Source organism: Canis aureus, chromosome 4, assembly GCF_053574225.1.
Source record: "Canis aureus isolate CA01 chromosome 4, VMU_Caureus_v.1.0, whole genome shotgun sequence".
NCBI classification, from domain to species: domain Eukaryota; kingdom Metazoa; phylum Chordata; class Mammalia; order Carnivora; family Canidae; genus Canis; species Canis aureus.
The window spans coordinates 21,501,260-21,522,936 of record NC_135614.1 but is presented as its reverse complement, the minus strand read 5'-3'; the positions used below and the strand labels follow the sequence as shown (position 1 = coordinate 21,522,936).

Sequence of the window (21,677 nt, the reverse complement as noted above, 5' to 3'; positions counted from 1 at the left end):
ATATAATAATTTTAGGATACTGATATTCTCTAAACCAAAATCTTGGAATCATTGAAGTAAGTACTATTTGTTTATTGGAATTAAAGAGTCACATTCTTGGGCACCTGGGTTGACTCAGCATCTGCCTTTGGCTCAGATCATGATTCCGGGGTCTTGGGAGTAAGCTCTTGTGAGAGGTTCCCTGCTCAGTGGGGAGCTTGTTTCTCCCTCCACTCTGCCACTCGCCCTACTTGTGCTGTCAAATAAATAAATAAAATCTTAAAAAAAAAAATAGTCACATCCTTTCTTTTTTTTTTTTTAAGATTTTTATAGTCACACAGAGAGAGAGAGGCAGAGACACAGGCAGAGGGAGAAGCAGGCTCCATGCAGGGAGCCCGATGTGGGATTCGATCCGGGGTCTCCAGGATCGCGCCCTGGGCCAAAGGCAGGCGCCAAACTGCTGCGCCACCCAGGGATCCCAGTCACATCCTTTCTAAACACAAACACGACAGCGTGATTTTTAAAAAAATATCCAATTAGTGATGGAGATAAGTTTTATTCCCTTATTTATTTGTTTGTTTATTTATTTAAAGATTTAGGGATGCCTGAGTGGCTAAGTGGTTGAGCGTCTGCCTTCGGCTCAGGGTGTGATCCCCAGTCCGGGAATCCAATCCTGCACTGGGCTCCCTGTGAGAAGCCTGCTACTCCTGTGTCTCTGCCTCTCTCTGTGTCTCTCATGAATAAATAAAATTTTTAAAAAAATTATTTAGATTTATTTATTTATTAGAGAGAGAGCTCGTGGGAGAAGAGAGAGGGTTGGGAGGAAGAGGCAGAGGGAGAGAGGGGGAATCCTGAAGCAGACTCCCTGCTGAGCATGGAGCCCAACATGGAGCTTGATCCTGGGATCTTAAGATCATAACCTGAGCTGAAATCAAGAGTTGGCCACTTAACCAGTGAGCCACCCAGGCGCCCCTATTTTTCATTTTTAAAATAATCTTTACACCCAACGTGGGTCTCCACAACTAATGACCTCCAGATCAAGAGTTGCACTCTGTACTGATTGAGCCAGCCAGGCACCCTATTCCTTTAAACACCTAGTTAAATCTAGAAATCTTGGTGCAGGGGCACCTGGGTGGCTCAGTGAAGCATCTGCCTTTGGCTCAGGTCATGATCCCAGGGTCCTGGGATTGAGCTCCAAATTGGGACCCCTGCTCAGCAGAGAGTCTACTTCTCCCTCTCTCTCTCTCTCTCTTTTTTTTTTCTCTCCCTCTCTCACCCTACTCAGGTGCCCCTAGAGCTTATTTAAAAAAAAATAATATTAATTGACTAGGAGCAATGTTCATGATGTATTAGATAAATGAAGACATTATAAAATGGTTTAATCATACTGCACTTTACGTAAATAAATCAGGCACCTGGGTGGCTCAGTGGTTGAACATTTGCTTTCAGCTCAGGTCATGGTCCCAGGTCCTGGAATCGAGTGCCACATTGGGCTCCCCACAGGGAGCCTGCTTCTCCCTTTGCTTGTATCTCTGCCTCTCTCTGTGTGTCTCTCATGAATAAATAAAATCTTAAAAGAAAAATAAATGAAAAGAACCAATTATTTTTCTAGTTGTGTTTTTAAAATGTGATTTTTCGGGATCCCTGGGTGGCGCAGCGGTTTGGCGCCTGCCTTTGGCCCAGGGCGTGATCCTGGAGACCCGGGATCGAATCCCACGTCGGGCTCCCCGTGCATGGAGCCTGCTTCTCCCTCTGTCTGTGTCTCTGCCTCTCTCTCTCTGTGTCTCTCATGAATAAATAAATAAAATCTTTAAATAAATAAAATGTGATTTTTCTCAAAAAATGTAATGAATATTTATGTTATAAATTATAGTTCATTTTCTTATCAATATATTTTTTTTAATTTTTATTTATTTATGATAGTCACACAGAGAGACAGAGAGTCAGAGACATAGGCAGAGGGAGAAGCAGGGTCCATGCAGGGAGCCCGACGTGGGATTCGATCCCGGGTCTCCAGGATCGCGCCCTGGGCCAAAGGCAGGCGCCAAACCGCTGTGCCACCCAGGGATCCCTTATCAATATTTTTAATAGTAAGTCTGTACTTTAAAGAAAAAAATTGCTGCCTTTTCTGTGTCCAACAATGAGCACAGTGTGCTGCTCATATATAGAATCAGACCTTTGAACTTACTGAGACAGTATATAAAACTGGAAAGGAAGGAATTTATTTTTTTTCATTGTCCACATTAAGGGTAAAAAGGAGATGAATTATGTTATCCAATATCTCAGGGTGTTTACAACAACCCAACATATGAATGTCGGAGCAGGATTGTTTTATTCCTTTAACCTCCTCCCCATGCTGGTTTATGTTGTTTTGTTTCCTGATTTGTAGTCATTAGATTACATATTCACATTAGATTTCACGCTCTACAGGACTACATGCCATGGGTTACAGCATACCCTTACAAGGCATGCAAAATTTGAAGTGGAATTCCCGGAGTGAAACAATGAACTGTTGGTGTAGTGTATGGAGTTTCATGTATCTTTAAAACATATAAGCCAAAAAAATTATATATATGACTTTTAATTTTCTTTTTAAACGTTTTTGGGCATTTTATTCTAGATGCCTCTCTTTTTATATGTATGCATAAGGTAATTTATAAAATTTTGTTTTTTAGTTTTTATTATTTATTTTTAAAATATTTTATATATTTATTTTAGAGAGAGATAGCTTGAGCTGGGGACAGGGAGGAGGGATGGGGAGGGTCAGAGGGAGAGAACCCCAAGCTAACTCTGCGCTGAGCTCAGAACCTGACTCAAGGATCAGTCTCACAAACATTATATGTTCTCATTTATTTGGGGAATATAAATAATAGTGAAAGGGAATATAAGGGAAGGGAGAAGAAATGTGTGGGAAATATCAGAAAGGGAGACAGAACATAGAGACTCCTAACTCTGGGAAACGAACTAGGGGTGGTGGAAGGGGAGGAGGGCGGGGGGTGGGGGTGAATGGGTGACGGGCACTGAGGGGGGCACTTGAGGGGATGAGCACTGGGTGTTATTCTGTATGTTGGCAAAGTGAACACCAATAAAAAATAAATTTATTATAAAAAAAAAAAAAGGATCAGTCTCAGAACCCGGAGATCATGACCTGAGCTGAAATCAAGAGTCAGATGCTTACCCTACTGAGTCACCCAGGCACCCCAAATTTTGCTTTTTTTAAAAAATTTTTCTTTTTTAAACATGTATTTTCCCAAAAAAGATGAAAATGTGCTATTGAATAAAACTTCTACGTTAGCTTCTTTTTAAAAATGTGTATACTTCCAAGGCATCAAAAACTATTTTTTTATATCGAAGCAAAATTATTCTAGCCAAATGGAAAACAAGGAGTACAATTAGAATCTTTCTTTCCCCCACTTTGTAGTGTTAGCATAAAGATTTTTTTCCTGCAATGTATTGAAAATCTTTGACTGCCATTTAGCTTTTTACAGTTCAATATGATGTAAAAATAGGTGAATCATAGTGGGATTCTTTAAAAATCTTTACTTTTAATTTTATTGTTTTTACTTAATTTTTTTTTTTTTTAAGATTTTATTTATTTATTCATGAGAGACACAGAGAGAGAGAGAGAGGCAGAGACACAGGCAGAGGGAGAACCAGGCTCCATGCAGGGAGCCCGGCATGGGACTCAATCCCGGGTCTCCAAGATCAAGCCTTGGACTGAAGGCGGCGCTAAACCGCTGAGCTACCAGGCTGCCCATGCTTTTACGTTTTTATTTAAGTTTTTTTGAATGTGTGATGTCACAGGTTCATAATTCAAAAAATATAATAATAAACATCTTGTTATTTCCTCCTTGTAATTAAGCATTTTTACCAGGTACTTCCATTTCCTTTCAGAGCTGATGTTTACATACATCTACAAACAAGCTTATATTTTACCAAATGTTATTTCCTTCTATTCCTAGCTTGATAAAATAGGTAAAGATACAGAGGATTTAAATCACACACAAGCTTGATGTACGAGATACACAGGGAACTTTGTACCCTACAGATAATATATATTCTTTCCAAAACATTTCTAACATTTGTAAGAATTGGTCCAGTGTTGGGGCACCTGCCTGCCTTGGTAGAGTATACAGCCCTTGATCTCAAACTTGTGAGTTCAAGCCCCACTTTGGGTGTGGAACTTACTTGAGACAAAAAAAATAAAAAGTATTCAATGTTTTGCCATAAAGAAAGCCTTAATTTATTCATTTCCCGAAGTCAAAATAGTACAGACTATAGGTTGAAGGAGAAAAACAATGATCTATAGTAATCTCTATGGATATTTAAGAGCCATTTGAAAACATTCAATATTGCTCTTTCTCTGTTATTTTGTTTTAGGTAAGACTTTTATTAAAAGCATATGGTTAGATATGGACTTTTAACAGAATTTGAGAATCTTTGGCTTTTTTTTTTAAAGATTTTATTTATTTATTCATGAGAGACACACAGAGGCAGACACAGGCAAAGGGAGAAGCAGGCTCCCTGTGGAGCCTGATTCGGGACTCGATCCCAGGACCCCAGGACCACTACCCAAGCGCAAGGCAGATGCTCAACCACTGAGCCACCCAGGTGCCCCATCTTTGGCTTTTATTTTTTATTTATGTTTATTTTATTTTAAAATTTTATTTATTCATGCATGAGAGACAGAGTGAGAGAGAGAGAGGCAGAGACACAGGGAGAGCGAGAAGCAGGCTCCATGCAGGGAGCCCAACGTGGGACTCAATCCCAGGTCTCCAGGATTATGCCCTGAGCTGAAGGCAGCGCTAAACCACTGAGCCACTGGGGCTGCCATCTTTGGCTTTTAATAGAGGAATTTCTATTATTCTTTTTTTTTTTTTTTTTTTTATGATAGTCAGAGAGAGAGAGAGAGAAAGAGGCAGAGAAATAGGCAGAGGGAGAAGCAGGCTCCATGCACCGGGAGCCCGACGCGGGATTCGATCTCGGGTCTCCAGGATCATGCCCTGGGCCAAAGGGCAGGCGCTAAACCGCTGCGCCACCCAGGGATCCCTATTATTCTGATTTTTGTGTGTGTGTAATCATTTATTTTTTTTCATTCACCATCATAATGTTTTCTCTTCATTTCTGTGCTTTTTTATATTCTGTCCTCCTGAGCAACCTCCCCCACATTTTTTCCCCTGGATTTCCTTTTTTGAAAGTACTATACGTATTTTACTTCTACTAAGTGATTTCTCTGAAAATCCTTTTTAACAAAATATTTGTGATAATTAAAGAGTTTTAAAGACTAATATGGTAAACATATGTGGACCCACACAGAGATTCAGAAATAAACATTACTGGTACAGTTGTAAAGCCTTCCTGTCCCAACTAGGTAACCGTTATTTTAAATTTGATTATTCTTAAATTAAATTGTTACAAATACATTTGAATCAAATTAAACAGGGTCTAACCTTTGTCCCCTCTCCTGCAAGAGAATTTTTTTGGTGGTGGGGGAGTATATTTAATTTCATTATTCATGTGTTCTAGGAGAATTTTTACATATACACATATATGGTGCAATGATGATTCGAATCTTTCCCTATGGTGCAATCCATAGATATATATATGAAATAGAATTATTCTTTCTCTTTTTCTAAAGATTTTATTTATTTGAGAGAGCATGAACAGAGAGGAGGGGCAGAGACAGAGGGAGAGCAGAAAGCTGACTCTCCATGGAGCATGGAGCCCTAGCAGGGGCTTGATCCCAGGATCTTGAGATCATGATCTGGGCCGAAATCAAGAGTTGGGCTCAACAATTGAGCCACCTAGGAACTCCTCTTTTTTTTTTTTTTTTAAAGATTGAGGGTTACTTTTTCTTTTAAAGGGTGGAAGTTATACAAGTGCTTGCTTTAGTTATTTATTTTAAGTTCCCTTTATTTGCTTAAGCCATTTAAAAAAAATTATTCATGAGAGAGGCAGAGACAGGCAAAGAGAGAAGCAGGCTCCCTCCCTGCAGGGAACCTGATATGGGACTCGATCCTGGGACCCCAGGATCACACCCTGGGTGGTACTCAAGGCAGATACTCAACCACTGATCCACCCAGGCACCCTTCCCCCAAATTTAAATAGTTACAATAGGGGCTGGCTAGGTGGCTAGGTCAATTAAGCCTCTGGCTCAGGTCATTATCTTGGGGTCCTGGGATCCAGCCCGACATCCGAATTTGTGCTCAGCGTGGATTCTGCTTGTCTTTCTCTTTTCTTCCTCTCTTCTCTTTCAAGCAAATAAATAAAATCTTTTTTTTTTTTTAAAGATTTTATTTATTTAGTCATGAGAGATAGAGACGCAGAGGCACAGACAGAGGGAGAAGCAGACCATGCAGGGAGCCTCGATCATGGTCTCTAGGATCTCACCCTGGGCTAAAGGTGGTGCTAAACCGCTGAGCCAGGCTGCCCTAAATAAATAAAATCTTTAAAAAAATTGTAATAGTTTTTAAATTTGTTTATTTAGCAATTCCCTTATGTATCTAGGTCAGTCTGGGAAACCTTCCTTTATCCTTCCAGAGTTAATCTGCAGTGTCTGGTCCTTGAATATATTTGTTAATATTTTTTAGATTACTGTAAGTTAATATAATTTGTAATAATTATAAATCTATTTTGCTATACTGTATGGCTGATTTTTGTTATATGTTTTATATTTTTATAGGAGATGTTTGTATAATTTGGACTTATGTATTTTAGGTAGGTTTAAATGCTAATCATAAATTACTATTCATGTAATTTCTCAGACAAAATTATATCATGAATGATAGAGTCATCATCTTTTAAGTGATTGTTGTGAAAATTTGAATTTAGATAGTTTCCTCTGTTTTAATAGTATTTTTCTTCTAAACACTTTTCCAAAAATAGGAGTATTTTCTGCATTGCGTGCTGTTCCCCAAAAGGAGGGATACCTTGGATTATATAAAGGGAATGGTGCAATGATGATTCGAATCTTTCCCTATGGTGCAATCCAGTTTATGGCATTTGAGCATTATAAAACGGTACTTGAACTTTTATCTTGTTTCCTTTTTGTGTCCTGAATATCATACTTAGTTGACAAGGCATTTGCTTTGGTCTTTAAAATTACTTTGGATGAATGGGTAAAGTAATACCTTTTTGAAGGAAAAAGACTTGTGATAATTTAAATTTTTAAATATAACTTGGTTTTGGAGGTATCTATTTTAGACTTGTTAGTCATTTTTGAGCAAATTGTTTATGTACACACTTATGAAGAAGAGCCAAAATATACCTCAAGTAGATAATAGTAAATTCATAAAATATTAATAGCTTTTTAATGTGCTTTTTGTTTCTCAGTTATAGGAAAGTAACATTGTGGCTTTGGATTTTCTTACTAAATAAGATAGTGAAATCATATGGTGAAAGTCCATTTTTGAGTAATGCTATCAGTTAACAACTTTTCCCATCCTACTCATTAATTGATTTTCTCTTTGTTGGACTGAAAGTTTATGCTCTCAAATAACTTAGAAAAAGGTTAAATATGTTAAATTTTACAAGTATCTTAAAAAGAAAACAATAGAACATTCTAAGCTCATCAGTCAGAATTGATGCCATCAGTATATCAAGAATTCATTGTCCTTAGTAGCATTTTATTTGTACTATACCATTCACTCTTTAAGTATTTGTGGTCATCAACATGCAACATAGTATATTTGGCAATCCTAAATTAAGATTGTAAAAGTGCAGAACTAGAGCAGAGGCTACAGAGGAAATACCTGAACTGTTCATCATGTGCTAGAACACTGTTCACTTTTATACCATTGCACTTGTTTCACTTATGTTTAATACTGATTTTCTTTTCACTAGTCCTGTAACTTTCTTGAAATGTCTTCATTATGAAACAGTGAAATGAGAAGTACTCCAAAATATCCCATTTAATATGATGTTTTTGGTTTCTAGTTAATTACCACAAAGCTGGGCGTTTCTGGTCATGTGCACAGATTAATGGCTGGATCCATGGCAGGTAAGAGGAGTGGGTGTATTTTATTTCTGACAAATTAATTTTCTACTAAAATACACAATTTGCTTTAAGTAATATTTGTGACATTGATTAAGTAGCACACCTTTGTCATCTTCCTATACTTAGCCATGTAAGAAATCATTAATATCCCACCTCAACAAAAGTATTTTACAGTAGGAAAAGGTAAGGAATAGTCTAAATGTATAACTCTGTGAACAACATACATTCCCTTTTTTTTTTTTTAATTTTTTAAATTTATTTATGAAAGTCATACAGAGAGAGAGAGAGAGGCAGAGACACAGGCAGAGGGAGAAGCAGGCTCCATGCACCGGGAGCCTGACGTGGGATTCGATCCCGGGTCTCCAGGATCATGCCCTGGGCCAAAGGCAGGCACCAAACCGCTGCGCCACCCAGGGATCCCTCCCTTTTTTTTTTTTTTTTTTAAGATTTTATTTATTCATGAGAGAGACAGAGAGAGAGAGGCAGAGACATAGGCAGAGGGAGAAGCAGGCTCCATGCAGGGAGCCTGACGTGGGACTTGATCTCAGGACTCCAGGATCATGCCCTGAGCCAAAGGCAGGCACTAAACCATTGAGCCACCCAGGGATCCCTGTACATTCCCTTTGACAATTCTACTTCTGGAAATGTTTTTTTCTTTCAAGCATTTAAAAAAATTATAATGACTATAATAATACATACTCCTATACAATGAAAATAATTCTACTCCCTAGAAGCAATAACTATTAGCAATTTTTTATATATGCTTTTTTCCAATACTACTCTGTAAGATTAGAACCTTTCTTTTACAGTTATCTCAAGACTTGTTTTCTATATCAATACATAGATCTTTCTTCTTTTTTTTAAAGACCTGATGTTATTTTCTAATTTATGAATGTATCATGATATATTTAATCCAGTCCCCTATTGACTGGCATTTGGAATATTTTCAGTTTTTATTTCACAAATAACACATTGTACTTGTTATGGCTGTAGAATAAATTTTGACAAGGGAAATTATTTTATCAAAGGATGTGTGCATTTAAATTTTGATAAGTTGTCTAGTTGATCTTCATAATGCTTTTTTTTTAAGATTTTATTTATTTATTCATGAGAAACACAGAGAGGAGAGAGAGCGAGGCAGAGACAGGCAGAGGGAGAAGCATACTCCATGCAAGATCACATCCTGGGCTGAAGGTGGCACTAAACAGCTGAGCCACCCGGGCTGCCTTCATAATGCTTTTAATGACTTTTTCCCCTATATACCATAACAACTCTGGGTCTTTTTAAATTTTTTTAATAGATTTTTTTTTTAAAGATTTTGTTTATTTATACATGAGAAACAGAGAGAGGCAGAAGCAGGGGGAGAAGCAGGCTCCATGCAGGGAACACAATGTGGGACTCGATCCCAGGACGGTGGGATCATGCCCTGAGACAAAGGCAGAAACTCAACCCCTGAGCCACCCAGACATGCCAGCAACACTGGGTCTTATCAAATTTTTAATATTTAGAGCAGCCTGGGTGGCTCAGCGGTATAGCACCGCCTTCAGCCCAGGGCCTGATCCTGGAGACCCGGGATTGAGTCCCATGTCAGGCTCCCTATGTAGAGCCTGGTTCTCCCTCTGCCTGTGTCTCTCTGCCTCTCTTTCTGTGTCTCATGAATAAATATAATCTTAAAAATTTGGGATCCCTGGGTGGCACAGTGGTTTAGCGCCTGCCTTTGGCCCAGGGCGCGATCCTGGAGACCCGGGATCGAATCCCACGTCAGGCTCCCGGTGCATGGAGCCTGCTTCTCCCTCTGCCTGTGTCTCTGCCTCTCTCTCTCTCTCTCTGTGTGACTATCATAAATAAATAAAAATTTAAAAAAATTAAAAAAAATCTTAAAAATTTTTTTTTTTAGTATTTAGCAGTTAATTATGAGTAAGGTTCATCAGCTTTCCAATGTTTATTGACCATTTGTTTCTTTTACTTTCAGCCTGAGATGTTTCTAGTTTTTTTTTTTTTTTTTTAATTTATTTATTTATGATAGTCACACAGAGAGAGAGAGAGAGAGGCAGAGACACAGGCAGAGGGAGAAGCAGGCTCCATGCACCGGGAGCCCGATGTGGGATTCGATCCCGGGTCTCCAGGATCGCGCCCTGGGCCAAAGGCAGGCGCCAAACCGCTGCGCCACCCAGGGATCCCCAGAAAACAGATTCTTACTGAACTTGTGCAACTAATTAAAATTGTCATGAAAGAAAGAATACTCATGAAAGTTTCTGAATTTTGGAGGGTACAGGTAGGCAGAAAAGTTAAATGTTTTAATTTGTTTACAAAGGAGTATTTTATTGTATTTCTTCAAGTCATAGATATCTTGAGAGAAAAAGTTTCCTTAAATCTGGGCAGCCCCGGTGGCCCAGCAGTTTGGCGCTGCCTTTGGCCCGGGGTGTGACCTGGAAACCTGGGATCAAGTCCCACATCGGGTTCCCTGTAAGGAGCCTGCTCCTCCCTCTGCCTGTGTCTCTGCCTCTCTATCTCTCTGTGTCTGTTATGAATAAAAATTAAAAAAAAAAAATCTGGAAGAGGAAATGTTAGAACCAGCAATGTTTCAAAGAAGGGTCATAAAAACTATAACTATCTTTCTTAATTCATTTAATCCCATGTTACTAATTTTTATTCTGATTGAATGCAGCTTTTCCATTAGTCCTGGAAATTCTTACCCAGTTTAGTTTTATGATTTTATTTTATTTTATTTTATTTTTTTCTTTTTTTTAAGATTTTATTTATTTATTCATGATAGTCACAGAGAGAGAGAGAGAGAGGCAGAGACACAGGCAGAGGGAGATGCAGGCTCCATGCACCGGGAGCCCGACGTGGGATTCGATCCCGGGTCTCCAGGATCGCGCCCTGGGCCAAAGGCAGGCGCCAAACCGCTGCACCACCCAGGGATCCCAGTTTTATGATTTTAAAGATATCAGGGGGGCTCATGGGTGGCTCAGTCATTTGAGAGGCTACCTTCAGCTTGGGTCATGATCCCAGGTCTTGGGATCGAGCCCCACATTGGGCTCCCTGCTCATCCAGAAGTCTGCTGCTCCCTCTCCCCACACCGCACCCCCTGCTTCTGCTCTCTTTGTCAAATAAATAAATAAAATCTTAAAAAAAAAAACATATCAAAAACCTGTATCTGTCAAATAGTCCTTTTCATGAATCTCCTCGAAGATGAAACACAGTTCAAGAGAGCAATAACTATAAATAACAAAAGACTAAAAAAAGATGGATATGGTTAAAGATTGGACAATAGTTCATTATAGTGCAGTTGACAAGGAGATCCAATTATTTCTGTGATACCCAACATTTCAATAATTAGAATGTGTTTTTTTTTTTTTTTTTTAAGATTTTGTTTATTTATTCATAGAGAGACACGCAGAGAGAGAGAGGCAGAAACACAGGCAGAGATACAGGCAGAGAGAGAAGCAGGCTCCATATAGGAAGCTGTATGGAGACTCCATCCGGGTCTCCAGGATCGCACCACCCCAGGCTGCAGGTGGCACTAAACCGCTGCGCCACCGGGGCTGCCCAATAATTAGAATGTTAAATGATGACCTTATACCAGGACATGTTAAAACTTTAGGGATTTCAGATAATTTCTAGAACAGCATTATAGCATTTATTCATACAATATAACCTAAGAAGATCATCACCATTTATTTGACAGTGCTTCCTATGTAATCGAATATGCCAAATAAGCAAGCCTAATTAGTCAAAAAGCCTTCATTTAGAATTTGAATCTTGGGAGGTTTGTTAAAAACCTCAGGTTTTTTAAAGATTTTTATTTTGGAGAGAGCCAGTGTGAACATGAGTGGGAGTGGCAGAGAGAGAGAGGGAGAATAGAGAATTGCAAGCAGACTCTGTGCTGAGTGTAGAGCTCAACGTGAGGCTCAATCTCACAACCTTGAGATCATGATCTGAGTCAAAACAAAAAGTCAGATGCTTAACTACTAGGACACTTTAAAAATTATTTATTTATTTATTTGAGAGAGAAGGCATGAGTAGGGGGAGGGGCAGAGGGAGAAGCTAACTAACTCCCCACTGAGCCAGGAAGCCCAACATGGGTCTGGATCCCAGGACCCTGGGATCATTACCTGAGCCAAAGGCAGCCACTTAACTGACTGAGCCACCCAGGTGCCTTTTTAAAATTTAAGTAATTTGTATAGCCAGTGTGAGGCTTGAACTCCCAACCTTGGGATCTAGAGTCACTCCTCCAACTGAACCAGCCAGACACCCCAAAAATCTCAGAAGGTTTTAAAGCAGTTGCCATGGGACACCCAGGTGGCTCAGTCAGTTAAGCGTCTGCTTTTGGCTCAGGTTGTGATCCCAAGATTCTGAGATGGAGCCTTATATCGGGCTCCGTACTCAGTGAGGAGCCTGCTTCTCCCTCTCCCTCTGCTGTTCCCCTTGCTTGTGCTCTCTCCCTCTCTGTCAAATAAATAAAATCTCTTAAAATAAATAAATAAAGCAGTTGCCTTAACAAGATTACAGATTGTTATAAAACTTAATATTTAATTGTCTGTTTAACCAAGGTGGCAATAAAAGATTATAAAGAAGTCTATATAGTTATTAGCAAAATTTAGCTCCTTTAATATTGAGAAGTTTTAACATTTTTAAGTTTTTTATTTTTTATTTTTTTGAGAGAGAGAGCGCGCACAAGCAAGGGGGAGGGGCAGAGGGAGAGAAAAGGGAGAAGCAGACTTCCTGCTGAGAAGGGAGTGTAGGACCCCAAGATCATGATCTGAACGGAAGGTAGACCCTCAACTGACTGAGCCACTAAGGCACCCTGAGAAGTTTTAACTTTCTTATTTTTTTATTATTTATGATAGTCACAGAGAGAGAGAGAGAGAGAGGCAGAGACACAGGCAGAGGGAGAAGCAGGCTCCATGCACCAGGAGCCTGATGTGGGATTTGATCCCGGGTCTCCAGGATCGCGCCCTGGGCCAAAGGCAGGTGCCAAACCGCTGCGCCACCCAGGGATCCCTAACTTTTTTTTAAAGATTTTATTTATTTGTTCATGAGAGACACACAAAGAGGCAGAGACCAAGGAAGGGGGAGAAATAGGCTCCCTGTGGGGAGCCTGATGCGCAGGACTCAATCCCAGGACCCTGCGATCACGACCAGAGCCAAAGGCAGATGCTCAACCACTGAGCCACCAAGGTGTCCCGTGTTTTAACTTTCTTAAGTAATCGAAGCCCTGATAATGACAAAACATAGCCCTGGGCAGATAAAGAAAAAGGAAAAAACTTTTTTTTTTTTTTTTTTTTTTAATTTTTATTCATGATAGGCACACAGTGAGAGAGAGAGAGGCAGAGACACAAGCAGGCAGGCTCCATGCACTGGGAGCCTGATGTGGGATTCGATCCCGGATCTCCAGGATCGCGCCCTGGGCCAAAGGCAGGCACCAAACCGCTGCGCCACCCAGGGATCCCAGGAAAAAAATTTTTATAATTTCTTATCAAGACCAGACCAACAATCCAAGAAAACTTTGTTGTTTTTAACTGAAAAGCTCAACCTATACCAGTGTACTCTTTTTTTTTTAAGAGTGCACTTCTTTATTTATGTTTTTAAAAATAAGCTCTACATGGGGCTTGAACTTGCAACCCTGAGATCAAGAAGGGGCTTGAACTTACAACCCTGAGATCAAGAGTCACATGCTCTAATGACTGAACCAGCTAGGTGTCCCTACCAATGTAATTTTATTTTTTTTTTTTTTTTTTTTTTTTTTTTTTTTTTTTAAGATTTTATTTATTTATTCATGATAGTCACACAGAGAGAGAGAGGCAGAGACACAGGCAGAGGGAGAAGCAGGCTCCATACACCGGGAGCCCGATGCGGGACTCGATCCCGGGTCTCCAGGATCGCACCCCGGGCCAAAGGCAGGCGCCAAACCGCTGCGCCACCCAGGGATCCCCCTACCAATGTAATTTTAAAACTCATTCATTCCTTGAGGTGCCTGAGTGGCTCGGTTGATTAAACTCCTGACTCTTAATTTCAGCCCAGGTAATGATCTCAAGGTTGTGAGATCAAGCCCTGCATCCGGCTCCATGCCCAGCCTGGAGATTCTCTCTCTGCCTCTCCCTCTGCTACCTCCCCACCCTCTACTACCAAAAAAACCAGAAACTCATTCATTCCAATCCTTGTCAGTCCTGAACACACATAAAATGAGTCATAGATATATAGACCAGTCAGCCAGGAGCTTTTGAAAGGGTATAGAGGTAGTACTTCCTGTCTTGTTACATATACTCACAGACACACGAATTCCAACAGAGATCTTCCCAGATGTGTACTTTAACTTCCTGTTTACCTCATCATTCCTCAAAAACCTGTATTTGTCAAATAGTCCTTGTGGTACCTTGTCAGTACCTTCACAAGTTTCAGTGGCCCCTGCCCCAACTCCAGGCTATGCAAGCCTAAACAAAAAGGTCATGAAAACCTGACAGTGGTTCAAAAGAACCCAACAGAAGGGAAATAAAGAAGTACTGGGTACAGTATGCACTTATCGGGAACTTACCGGGAGCCAAATTTCTAGGGCCTGCTACTTCTAATTCATTTGTTTCACCAGATGTAGGTAAGGCAGTTGGTGCCAGTTCAAGGCAAGGGAGAAAGTCCTCAAAATGAAACAGGTTTCAGCAGCTCCCTGTCTGGGGTCGACTAGCAATAGCTAGCTGACTCTGACCTCTCACAGTCACTAGCTCAGGAAACCAACAGGGAGCCTTGGGCTGCTGCCACAGCTAATTGCTCTATACTGGGGAATCCTGAGGCGGCTGGATAAATGAGAAGTACAGCGCCTGGCTGACTTGCCAGAATTGCAACGGGGGCTCAGAAGTGCAAGAACACCTGGCTTTGGGGTTCCCAAATAGACCAGGTTCGGCTACTCTCTATGGATAAAATCCAAAGATAGAAAGGTGGATGTGGTAAAACAAGAAAGGAATTTATTTCTGTGAGGCCATTACCCAGAAGACAGTGGACACTCTCAAAGAGTGTCTCAAAGGCTGAAAATACTTCTAGGTTTATATAAGGAAAATATGGGACAAATGTTGGTGGGCAGGGAGGTCAATCCCGCCTGGTCTTGCTGGTTCAGGGCAGTTGTCCTGTCTTGAGGGATGCTCACAGAATGCTTTGCCCACCTGGTCTTTTGCCTGAGTAAAGAGATAAGCTGGAAAGAAGAACTTAAGCAATTAGAAAGTACACACTGATGTCAAAATAGAAGTGGTTGAAGTCCTCTTTCATCTTTCCTCTACTGCCTCCTCCTTATAGTGGTAGTTCCTTTGTTAAGAAGTTATATATGCTTCTTGCTGGAGCAGAATAAAAAATTTATATTTGCCATATTTTCAGAATATGATATCTGCAGTTTTTTTTAAATTTAAAAAAAAATTTTTTTTTTAAATTTATTTATGATAGTCACAGAGAGAGAGAGAGAGAGAGGCGGAGACATAGGCAGAGGGAGAAGCAGGCTTTATGCACCAGGAGCCCGATGTGGGATTCGATCCCGGGTCTCCAGGATCGCGCCCTGAGCCAAAGGCAGGCGCTAAACCGCTGTGCCACCCAGGGATCCCTTAAAATTTTTTTATTTATTTATGATAGTCACAGAGAGAGAGAGAGAGAGAGAGAGGCAGAGACACAGGCAGAGGGAGAAGCAGGCTCCATGCACCAGGAGCCCGACGTGGGACTCGATCCCAGGTCTCCAGGATCACGCCCTGGGCCAAAGGCAGGCACTAAACCGCTGTGCCACCGAGAGATCCCGATCTCTGCAGTTTTAATGACCAGGAATTATCTGTCTTAGGTATCATGATTATAAATATAATTTGCACTCATAGGGTTTTTGTATTGTATACAGTGATTATGAGGCACTGTTGAGGTCTTTGAAGCTTTGCAGATCTGCAAAATTTAATTACTGATTAATGTATGTTCTTGGGTTACCACAATTCCTGGATTCTATGTTAGGGTAAGAATTTAGGGAAAAACAGTCTCAGTAAGTTTGGATTCATCATTAAGTCCTCAATTTCTTGACTAAGGGAAGAAAAGAGAAGTTTACACATATACAAAAATTGCAGGCACACCTCAACTTGATTGAGTTTCGTTGCTTCCTGGTAGGTGAAGATATACTGCTTTCTGTATTGGATTATGGTTGTAAAATGGGGGAAGAGGAAAACTATCACCACCACTATTTGAGGTAGGTAGTTTCTGATTTTCCTTAATTGTACTTGGAGGACTTTTTTGGCCTCTCAGAAAAGCAGTGCTAGTTAGACTAGTAAGGAAGAGATATGTGAGTATAGAAAAAAGGCCAAAATGGGAGACACTAGGTTTATGAATTGAAAATCCCAGTCACCATGTAGATGACTGATACATAGGTCAGTATGATTACTAGCAGTCAAGCTAAGTTCCCACTTTGTTACATATTCCTTCCCAATAATCCCGATTGTTCTTTTTTTCTTTTTGTATTATTATTTTTTAATTTTTTCCTTTTTATTTGAATTCTTGATGTATAGGAAGAGATTGAGAGTGGAAGAATTTGGGTAAAAAGAGAATACAGTTGATTTGGTTCACAAAAGAAAGGGTCAAGGGGATCCCTGGGTGGCTGAGCAGTTTAGCGCCTGCCTTCGGCCCAGGGTGTGATCCTGGAGTCCCGGGATCGAGTCCCACGTCAGGCTCCCAGTATGGAGCCTGCTTTTCCCTCTGCCTGTGTCTCTGCCTCTCTCTCTCTCTCTCTCTCTCTCTCTCTGTGTCTATCATGAATAAATAAATAAGATCTCTTAAAAAAAAAAGAAAAGAAAAAAAAGAAAGGGTCAAAAAATGAATAACTTGAAAAAGACTGGGAGAATAATAGCTAACATTTTTTTTTAACATTTAGATATAATATTTTGTATATGTTGGGAATTATTTTAAGCCTTTATTTACATATATTAACTCATTTAAGCTTCATAAAACCTAATTTGGGTAATGACTTATTGTGGTGTCCGTTTTACAGATTTTGAAGCTGACACCCAGGTTAGGTAACTTGCTCAAGGTCACACAGCTAGTTAGTGGTAGAGTCTAATTTGAACTCAGGCTCAATCTAGAGTCCATACTCATAAGTTCTTTTGACCATTTGATCAGTTTTGATCATAAGTCAAATCCAAATACTTTAAAAATAATAAATTACTGAAATGAGAAAAGTTCAACCCCAAGAAAATAATGCTGGTGCTAGATTACTTACAGGTAGACTACACCCATGCTTAAGTCCCCAGCATTATTTTGAAAAAGGATTGATGCAGTCATTGTGAGGAAAATCAGAACGTAGTTGGATATCCTCAAACTTATTTTACAGTGTAATAGTATTTTTAGTTTGAACAATGCAAGATATCATAATCTTTTTTGTTAAGGTTTGTAGAAGTCTACATCTAGCCCTGTAGAGGGGTTCATAGTTTAATACTTAGAGTGAAGGGTATTTCTTACCTCCTTGTTCTAAAAATAAGTAAACATTTAAAGTCACTAATTAGTTTTCAAGATTTAAGAGTGTGTAATTATTAAAAATTCTCTGCCTACATTCCAGGGTTTATTTATTTATTTATTTTTAAAGTTTTTACTTATTTATTCATAGACACGGAGAGAGAGGCAGAGACACAGGCAGAGGGGGAAGCAGGCTCCATGCAGGGAGCCCGATGTAGGACTCGATCCTGGGTCTCCAGGATCACACCCAGGCTACAGGCAGCGCCAAACTGCTGCGCCACTGGGGCTGCCCTCAGGGTTTAATATTACATTGAAATCATGAAGTTGTTGGGAGTCCTAGGTGGCTTAGCCGGTTAAGCATCTGCCTTCAGCTCAGGTCTTGATACTAGGGTCCTTGTATCAAGTCTCACGTTGGGCTTCTGGTTCAGCAGGGAGCCTGCTTCTCCCTCTCCCTACTGCTTGTGCTCTCTCCCGAATAAATAAATAAATAAAATCTTAAAAAAAAAAAAAAAAGAAATCATTAAGTTGTTTTCAGGATTTGCCTTTGGCTCAGGTCATGATCTCTAGGTCCTGGGACTGAGTGCCATGTAGGGCTCTTGGCTCAGTGGGGAATCTGCTTCTCTCTCTGTGCCTCTCTCCTCTCTCTTGTTTTCTCTCTCTCAAATGAATAAATAAAATCTTTAAAAAACGGATCCCTGGGTGGCTCAGCGGTTTGGTGCCTGCCTTCGGCACAGGGCGTGATCCTGGAGACCCGGGATCGAATCCCACGTCAGGCTCCCGGTGCATGGAGCCTGCTTCTCCCTCTGCCTGTGTCCTTGACCCTCTCTCTCTCTCTCTCTCTCTCTCTCTCTCATTCTCTCTCTGTGTATCTCATGAATAAAATCTCAAAAAAAAAAAAAAACAATTCAACTGTAAAAATTTGAGAATCAGATTGGCTTTTTCAACAATTCATGCATTATGCAGCATCCCATCTAGCAAGTAGAAAGGAGATCTGGGGAGCTATGCAAAATGGAAAGCTTTTATAGCCAGAAGAGGGAAGAGATAAAGAAAGAGTGGGGCAAATTCCTGGAGAAGGTTGAAACTGCATTTAGGTTAAGTATTAAGACTTGATTTGGTGACATGGGCTTAGCACAAGTGACTCCATTTTGGGCCTGTGGTTTCTTTCTTTTTTATTTTTATTTTTTTAAGATTTTATTTATTTATTCATGAGACACAGAGAGGGAGAGGCAGAGACATAGGCATAGGGAGAAGCAGGCTCCATGTAGGAAGCCGGATGCATGACTCAATTGTGAGACTCCGGGATCATGCCCTGAGTCAAAGGCAGATGATCAACCACTGAGCCACCCAGGCATCCTTCTTTTCTTTTTTGCCTTAAACTTGTTTCATTTTAACAAATGTTAACATGTTTTTTCCTTTAGGAAGATTTGATTGATTTTTTTTTAATTTTTTTTTAAATTTTTATTTATTTATGATAGTTAGAGAGAGAGGCAGAGACACAGGCAGAGGGAGAAGCAGGCTCCATGCACCGGGAGCCCGATGTGGGATTCGATCCCGGGTCTCCAGAATCGCGCCCTGGGCCAAAGGCAGGCGCCAAACTGCTGCGCCACCCAGGGATCCCTGATTGATTTTTTTTTAATTTAAAAGAAATCCATAGGGATCCCTGGGTGGCGCAGCAGTTTGGCGCCTGCCTTTGGCCCAGGGCACGATCCCGGAGACCTGGGATCGAATCCCACATAGGGCTCCCGGTGCATGGAGCCTGCTTCTCCCTCTGCCTGTGTCTCTGCCCCCCTCTCTCTCTCTCTGTGTGACTATCATTAAAAAAAAAAAAAAAAAAAGAAATCCATAAAAACATGGTAAAATAAACTGGCTAAAAAATTGCAAAACTAGATCACAAATTTAGCATTCTAGTAACCATTGGCATTATTTTTTTTACCATTTTCTGATATATAATTAGGTTATGCCAATTCCTCAGTCTGACTCATGGTCCTGCCACTTTCTGTCTTGCAACTTTTAAGCTAATGCCCCCTTTACATTTATAAATTTCTAAGCATACTCATTTTCTACCAATTTATCATTTGCTACTTTAAGTCACAATCATTTCATGTTAAGCCACCTGAAGCCAGTAAGACAACTAGAAGGAAAGAAGAAATAAATGGAGTGAGAGAGAGCAAGTGGAAGAGGCAAGACCAAAGTGATGCAAGTTAGGGAAGAGAAAAAAAGAAGTTGTAAAAATTAATAGCTTTTGTAAAAATGGATAGTGATGAATTGGGAAAATCCTAGCAAAATCTGAATATTAATCAAGTTGTGTTGTGTCAGCACAATCAAGCCTTAAAATGGTCAGCCTTTTGATTCTTTTGTTACACTTCTTAATATGAAATATTCCAATAAAGATGAAACTATTTTATGGATAATATCTCCTAATTTTATTTTCCAAAAATTCCCTTGCAAAGTCTTTACCACAAGCTGTAAAAAAAAAATTAAGCCAACTTGCAAAACATGTTAGTTTTATAAATATCTGGATAATAAGGTATTTGCTGTAATATAAATGTAATTTATTGCCAAATCTTGCCTCAGGAATTTTGTACTGTATTAGTTAAGATTTATCTTAAAAGAAGCCAGTTAGAAAATTACTGACTTGCCTGCCATACATGGCTGATTTGAATACCGATAAGTTAAATATAAATATGTTAAATAGTTAAAAAATGAATAGATTGAAAACAAATAGCACAGGTAAAGAGCTCACAAACTGGCTGCAGTGGGGAATTGACAGTTCTAGTCACTAGATGATGGAATTTCTGAAATAAAAAATTAAGTTTAGAAATACTCATCAGGGCAGCCCAGGTGGCTCAGCGGTTTAGTGCCGCCTTCAGCCCCGGGTGTGATCCTGGAGACCTGGGATCAAGTCCCACATTAGGCTCCCTGCATAGAGCCTGCTTCTCCCTCTACCTGTGTCTCTGCCTCTCTCTCTGTCTCTGTGTCTCTCATGAATAAATAAATAAAATCTTAAAAAAAAAAAAGAAATTACTAATCGAATGTTTTGTTTAAAGATTTTTATTTACTCATGAGAGAGACACAGAGAGAGAGAGGGGCAGAGACACAGGCAGAGGGAGAAGCAGGCTCTATGCAGGGAGCCCGACGTGGGACTCGATCCTGAGTCTCCAAGATCATACCGTGGGCCAAAGGCAGTGCTAAACCGCTGGGCCACTGGGGCTGCCCTAAAAAAATTTTTTAGACCAAAAAGTTAAATTAGGCCAAGAGAATGGAAATAACTTTTTTTCCTTTACTTTCTTTTTTTTTGAGAGAGTGAGACAGGGAGAGAGTATGCATGCACAAGTATGGGAGAGGGAGAGAGAAAATCTTAAGCAGACTCCAGGCCCAGAATGGAGCCTGACTTGGGGCTTGATTTCACAACCCTGAGATTATGACCTGAGCATAAATCAAGAGTGAGTTTTGCTTAACCAACTGAGCCACCCAGGAGCTCCTAGAATGGAAATCACCTTTCAAAAAAATTAATTATTTTAAGATCTTATTTACTTATTTGAGGGAGAGAGAGTATGAGCAGAGGAGAGGGGCAGAGGGAGAGGGAGAAGCAGACTCCCCACTGAGCAGGGAGTCCTATGCGGGGCTCAATCCCAGGACTCTGGGATCATGACCTAAGTCCCTGGTAATCACTTTATTTTTTTATTTTTTATTTTTTCCTGGTAATCACTTTAAATTGCCACTTTTATATTACTTGTTTGCTATTTTGAGTCAAAGTTGTGGCACAAAAATTTTATTTTTATTTGTTAAGACTAAGAAAAAGATAAATTTATCATGTTTAAAAGGTAGTATTGGGGCACCTGAGTAGCTTAGTCCAATAAGTGTCTAGCTTCGACTTGGGTCATGATCCCAGGGTTCTGGGCTTGAGCCCTGGGCCTGCATCAGGCTCCCTGCATTGAGGAGTCTGCTTGTCCCTCTATTTCTGCTGCTCCCTCTGCTTGTGCTCTCTTGCTCTCTCTGTCAAATAAATCTTTATTAAAAAAATATTTAAAAAATATAAGGTAGTATTACAAGTCTACATAGGCATCTGGTTGACTCATTTGGTGAAGCATGTGACTCTTCATCTCAGGGTGTGAGTTTGAGCCCCACACTGGGTGTAGAAATTACTTAAAATCTTAGGGACATCTGGGTGGCTTGGTTGGTTGAGTGTCCAGCACTTAGTTTTGGCTCAGGTAGTGATCTCAAGGGTGGTGGGATTGAGTGCTCA

General features: G+C 40.2%; 1 protein-coding gene across 3 annotated transcripts in view; it reads left to right on the top strand.

Annotated features, from left to right (window-relative positions):
- The window catches only part of SLC25A16 (solute carrier family 25 member 16), a 44,605-nt gene that overhangs the window by 5,729 nt on the left and 17,199 nt on the right, over positions 1-21,677 (top strand). For 2 of the 3 annotated variants that reach the window (XM_077894756.1, XM_077894758.1), the window contains exons 3-4: positions 6,865-6,998; positions 7,915-7,978. In XM_077894756.1, coding sequence (XP_077750882.1) covers positions 6,865-6,998; positions 7,915-7,978 — 198 coding nt within the window. Of the gene's footprint in view, positions 1-6,864; positions 6,999-7,914; positions 7,979-16,096; positions 16,176-21,677 lie in introns of those variants that run through there. The other variant, XM_077894757.1, reaches the window with a different exon arrangement.